The sequence below is a fragment of the Abramis brama genome (genome assembly GCF_963993115.1).
Source record: "Abramis brama genome assembly, chromosome: 18".
NCBI lineage: Eukaryota > Metazoa > Chordata > Actinopteri > Cypriniformes > Leuciscidae > Abramis > Abramis brama.
The window spans coordinates 17,592,720-17,598,681 of NC_139980.1; the positions used below are offsets into that span (position 1 = coordinate 17,592,720).

At 38.6% G+C, this 5,962-nt stretch overlaps 1 protein-coding gene across 1 annotated transcript; it reads left to right on the top strand.

Moving 5' to 3' along the window:
- Positions 1-1,243: 1,243 nt before the first annotated feature.
- Positions 1,244-4,091, top strand: LOC311069034 (B2 bradykinin receptor). The gene is made up of 2 exons (XM_084091959.1): positions 1,244-1,384; positions 1,977-4,091. The coding sequence occupies exon 2, from the start codon at positions 1,984-1,986 to the stop codon at positions 3,046-3,048; it is 1,065 nt and encodes a 354-aa protein (XP_083948085.1). The 5' UTR covers positions 1,244-1,384; positions 1,977-1,983; the 3' UTR covers positions 3,049-4,091.
- The last annotated feature ends 1,871 nt before the right edge of the window (positions 4,092-5,962 follow it).

Sequence of the window (5,962 nt, forward strand, 5' to 3'; positions counted from 1 at the left end):
AGTGGAAGCCTGCAGTGCATGAAACTGCTGTATCTAACCTACCTATTCATGCTGCGCAATATCTATTCAGTCCGTACAGTAGCCTACTCTTTAGTAATGTTTCTGTTTACCGTTAACGCTTCTTGACCCCTCAGGCAGCGCGCCCACTCGCAAAGCAGACAGCCACGCCTCTGCTATCGCGGGCGTTTTTCCACATTCGAATATTAATTTTCACATTCGAATTTCTGTTTTTTAAAACTATTCGAATATATATTCGAATTTAGAATATTCGTTGACAGCCCTAGTAGATGGCGATGTCACTTTGTAAAGAAACACTATGCACCTATAGACTGAACATGTAATATTCATGAGCATGACGTCACCATTTTCACAAATTTGCGTTTTTGTTGTTTAGACGGATACGAGAATGGTATTATTTTCAAAAACTTGCACTTTGAAAACCAATTTCAAAAGCTTGCACTTTCAGTCCGCTAAAATGCGGATTTCATATACAGTAAATGAATGACCAAAATTCATAAAAATGTTTTTTTATGGTTATTCATTGTTTGAGTAATTTGCCCCACCTGTTTCTTGCTTCATTGCTTTGATTCAACCTTTATATATAGGTCTGAGTTTGAAGTGTGCATTATCCGATCTCGTCAATGTTTAATTGTTGTTCTTTTGCTGCGTGTTTGTATTGTAATCTCTTGAGTTTATTTTGATTTGAGTGTTTATTAATTAATCGCTGCGTTTAGATCCAGCCTCTATATGATCCTTGCCTCGCTTTAATGTCATCTTTTTGTCTTCTGAGTTCATAGTGAACATTAGAATTGAGGGGAAAGGAGTAGAGACTGGAACCATTTTTTATTTTCAATACTCAAAATCCAATAGCCGTTTCCATGGGTCAAGGAGAAACACTTTATATTGTTTGGTCTTTTGGGTTTTATAAGATTAATGTGTTGCCAACTTAAATTTGTGTTTATTTGGTTTACGGGAAAGAATTAAAAAAAATGTAGTAAAAATGGACATGCATCTGGAAGACATATTGTATAACCCCTTATTGTGAAATCGTTCTGGAATACCACCGTAATATCTGGTTTATCTACAGTTGCTGTGTCATGAGCTGAAGATTTGTTATAAAGGCAGCTTGAGTCACAATGTTTATCTTCATATCAGCTTCATGTGTGCAAGTGTTTTACTCACACGAAAGACAGCCAGAGCATGACAAATGGAAAGTGAGAACAGATCCAGGCTTCCAGTGACGACAGCCTCATTATGCGTTTATAAGAGAGCCTGTCTGATCTCACCATTGTCTTGTTGGAGGAGATTCAGCCAGACAACACATCGGAAGTGAACGGATAGTGACTCTGGATCTATAATCTGGAGCTGTCACTTAACATGAAAGGTAGGTGAGATTCTTACAAGTCACTGGGACTTTAATAATAATGGTTATTTTCAAACAGTACAAGTTACATCAATAACTTTATCACTAATCACAGTAACAGGTTATGTTAATGTTGGAAAGAGACTTTGTTATTGAATAATTAAATTGAATTATCTGATATATGGATATGAAACATTATCAGTCAGAATACAAACTATTTTAACACATTTTGCTAATATTCCGAAAATGTGTAAGAATGTAACATAGCCTACTGAAGATACTTGGAATTTCCAGGTTTTGCTCAGTTAGATGGATCAGTTCCAATAAATGACTCCCCTTCATTCCTATAATTTTTTTTTTTTTTTTGACAAACAGGAAGGAAACTTTAAACATGACCAATTCAGGAATAAACAGCAGGTTTTTGTGATTATCCTCAACATAAATTTACACTGTAGATTATTGTCATCCATTTTACAAGAAAATACCATTTTAGTCGTTCTACTTAAAAATGTCTTGTTTAGTTAAATGTTACTTGCCATTTCTTTGTAATAACTATTCCAATTTCTGAGTGAAAATGGTTTCAAAGTAAAAAACAACAACTTCTTTTTCACAGTGTCCCAATGGAACTAAATTCATCGAACCTCCTCTGCAACGACACAGTTGCCTGGATATGGCTGTCTTCTCTCCAGCCTCCCTTTCTGGCTCTTATCAGTATCCTGGGAGTGGTGGGCAACAGTCTGGTCCTCTGCGTGTTCTGCCTCCAGCGGAAGTCGTGCAGCGTAGCTGATGTGTATCTGGGCAACCTGGCAGCTGCAGACCTCGTAATGGTCCTCTGTTTGCCCTTCTGGGCGGTCACCGTCGCCCAAGACTATCAGTGGGACTTTGGTCAACTGCTCTGCAAGGTGGTCAACACCGCCATCTCGATGAACTACTACTGCAGCGTGCTCTTCCTAGTGCTGGTCAGCGTGGACCGCTACCTCGCCTTGGCCAAACCCATGAATCCTAGTAGACTGAGATGCCCCAAATGGGCCAAGCGTATCTGTGCGATGATTTGGGCGGTTGGATTCACCCTCAGCCTCCCTGCCTTGCTTTTCCGAAGAGTAAATTCCGTTCCATTCTTAGGGGTGGAAGCTTGCTACCTAGCGTACCCTCATCCGGCCTGGGTGCTCCAACGGAACCTTACGACCAACTTGATTGGATTCCTGGTTCCCCTGCCGATCATTTTATTTTGCACCTTTCACATAGTCAAGGCGCTTAAAAATCGTGGCCTGGTGATTCAACCAAGGGTGCAGAAAGGGAGGAAGGCTGCTCAGTTGGTTCTGACGGTCCTCGCGGTATTTTTCCTGTGCTGGACACCATTTCAGCTAGTGCGGTTCCTAAACACTCTCGACTACTTTCAGCTCCTTCCTGGGTGCCTATGGGAGAACATATTGCAAATAGGCAACCAGCTGGCTTCTTATATAGGGTATACCAATAGCTCAATAAACCCTTTCTTGTACGTTATCGTAGGGAGTCACTTCCGAAAGAGAGCTCAAGGAGTTTTTTGGAGACTTTTGCATCCTGGATGGAAGAGCAAATCCTCTGTGCTCACAAACGTTACTGTTATTAGCAAGTGCGGTGACAGTCCCAAAGACAACAGAATAACACCGCTGGCACTGAGAGCTGTTCCCTCACACCTCATGTAGTGTGTAGGTCACTATGAAGATACAAAGAAGCTCAAATGGAGGAGTGGGCAAGAAACATCATGGTCAAGGTTCGGATCCCAGGAGAAACATATTTACCTCTGATTTGTTTGATTGTGCAATCTCATTTACCTTTCCTCACATCCATTCTTTCCGACTTAGCTGAGGTGTGGAAAGAATGAGATGCGAGGATGAAGGAATTGGTGGAATATTCAAGTGTCACGTCAACAGTGATTTTGCACTAAAATACTTTGAAAAACCTTTTGTAAAGGTATAACTTAACATCAGTGGACTGACGTATGTTTGGTTTTAATACTATCAGTAAACTGACAGAGCGTATTTTATTGTTAATCATTTCCTGTTGCTTACTGTAACGTTTAATTTTCACTAAAGAAAATTTAATAACCACAAAAGTTTATTTATTGTTTTTTAAAAGAAAACCAAGGAGTATATTCAAAGCCAAAACTGCCTTTGAATATATAATGTATGTATTCAATGTATATTTATAATATCACTGTATTTGTGTTATAATAATAAAAAAATATTAAAATACTGAATTTAAATACTGTAATAAAACATTGTACTGCTTTAATATTTTGCTGTGCTGTTATGTTGATGTAGCTGGTTAAACAAGACATTTTGAATAAAGGAAGATGTACTGCTGATATGTGAAATTTATGGTTGATTAAAAATAAAAACTCAAATTAGAACTTTTATGTTCAGTAATCCAGAAGTGTAAAGAATGATATGACACATAAAAAAGACTCCAGGGAAGGATTATACACCTATGTTTCCTACTGTAGTTCTCTAGTCTCCTCTGGAAGCTTCCTCGCCTTATAGTGGGTTTAGTAAATTGATATATCCTTCATGATGGTGCTCGATCGATATTCGGCTCATGGAGGACAGAGCAGTGAGGAACCAGGGAGTATTTAGAAGCACATCACTTTGGAAAAAGTGCCTGCCATATACCATTTTCAAACATTTCTCTGATTGGAACATTCATTTCTTTTTCGGAATGCTGTACTTTGTATGGTTATGGTTAATAAATGAATTGTATGTTTCACTTAGTACAGATACAGTATGAGCATATATGTGTACGTGTCAGTGTGGGTTATGTCTATTGGCAAACATGTTCCCTAAGACAGACTTCTCTGTGTGGAGATCAAATAATTTTAGGCTGCATGACAGGCCTTCTTTCTTAAAATAAATAAATACACTACTACACTATACTATTTGTCACTATACTATATACTATTTATTATAATAAACTTGTTATTTGCAATTAAATGAAAATGTATTAGTTTACATTTATATTGAATGAAATTGAACTTCAGATGTTTTTTTACATACTTAAAGGGATACTTCACCTCTGGGAAGATGAATGTGTATTTAAAATAGGTCATTTAAGTAGAAGAAATGTGAAGAAATTTTTGAATTTGGAGCTTTCTAGACTGAGAAAAGCCAGAAAATGTATTTTTGGCTTATGTGGATGAAAGACAACAACTCCCAGAATGCACTTGCTTCGCTGCCTTAGGAGGCCACGCCTACCGGTAAGAGTGCGCAGTTGAAAACAACAAGGCTAGCCTACATGATGAGTTTGCCAGGGATTTAGAGATCGCCCAAAATGTCCGGGATTCGGCTTTTGCGTTCTACAGTCGCCATTCATTCATTATGTTTACTGTGGCGAGCAGGACGAGGCTGACGGCCGCGGGAGAACAGCGCGAGGCCGGTGGCGTCATTACTGAGACGCGCCGGGTCTCGTATCTCTCACGGAGGAGCGGGAATTTTCTTAGCAATGGTAAAACGCACATCAACCGATCACTTGTTTAGCGTTCATGTAAACACTACATTCAGATTCACCAATCGGAATGAATTCAGTTAGATTGAAACAAAAGGTGTGCATGTAAACAATGAATGGCGACCGCAGAACGCAAAAGCTGAATCCCGTACATTTTGAACGATCTCGCCCGCCGGACAAGTCCGGGAAAAGGAGGATGGTAACCCCTACTTACTCAGCTTTCTCCTACTATTCAGCTTTCTCCACAGAACAAGAGCCTGTTAGCTTAGCTTCCAAAGAAAGACGGCTAACACTGTGTACATTCTGTGAGTGAGATCCCTCCCTCTATGGGCGGGTTGAAAACATGCGGAACAACGCCATCTACTGGCTGTAGTCTTTAGCCTCTGGCCAGAAAATCCTCCGATGACGCATAATGACGATTTTTGCGTCATCGGAGGATTTTTTCCAGACAAAAAATACATAAATCTCTTGTCTCAGGGGGATATGAGGGTGGAAAGCATGGTAATTCGAAAATACTACAGGTTTTCTACTAATACAAAGCTTAATGCTAAATCCTGAAGTATCCCTTTAAGTATCTGTGTAATGTCATAATTACTAATACTGCCGGGTGTACTGACAAAGCATTTATGGTAAACTAAAATATAATATAATTTCCTTTACTGCCATATTGAATAACAGTTACAATTCAAATCAAATGCTTTACATGTGCTTTAGTATATTAGGCAACTCAAAATAAGATAAAAAAAATAATAATAATTAATTTGACATTATTACAAAGTGTACTTTGTGTACTTAAGTGTGTTAAGAAACAGTCATGAAAGTGAACTCTTTAAGTACACTTAAGTGGCTTTTTATTTAATTTGTAGGGCTATTATATATTATGTGCAAGGACAGGTTTTTTTTAAATATACTTTTAACAAGATTTGATATATACTTCAAGTGCACATTCAATACAATTAGGCACACATCTTTTTCTCAAGAGCAGCTCTGAGATCAGTCTTGATGCTGTCACAGCCACTGGGGAGTCTGTAGCCCTTTTCAGTTGAGTTTGTGCTGTGAGTTGTGTACATTGATTACAGTAGTCAATGTGATGAAAGATATCTAGCCTCCAGTATGGAA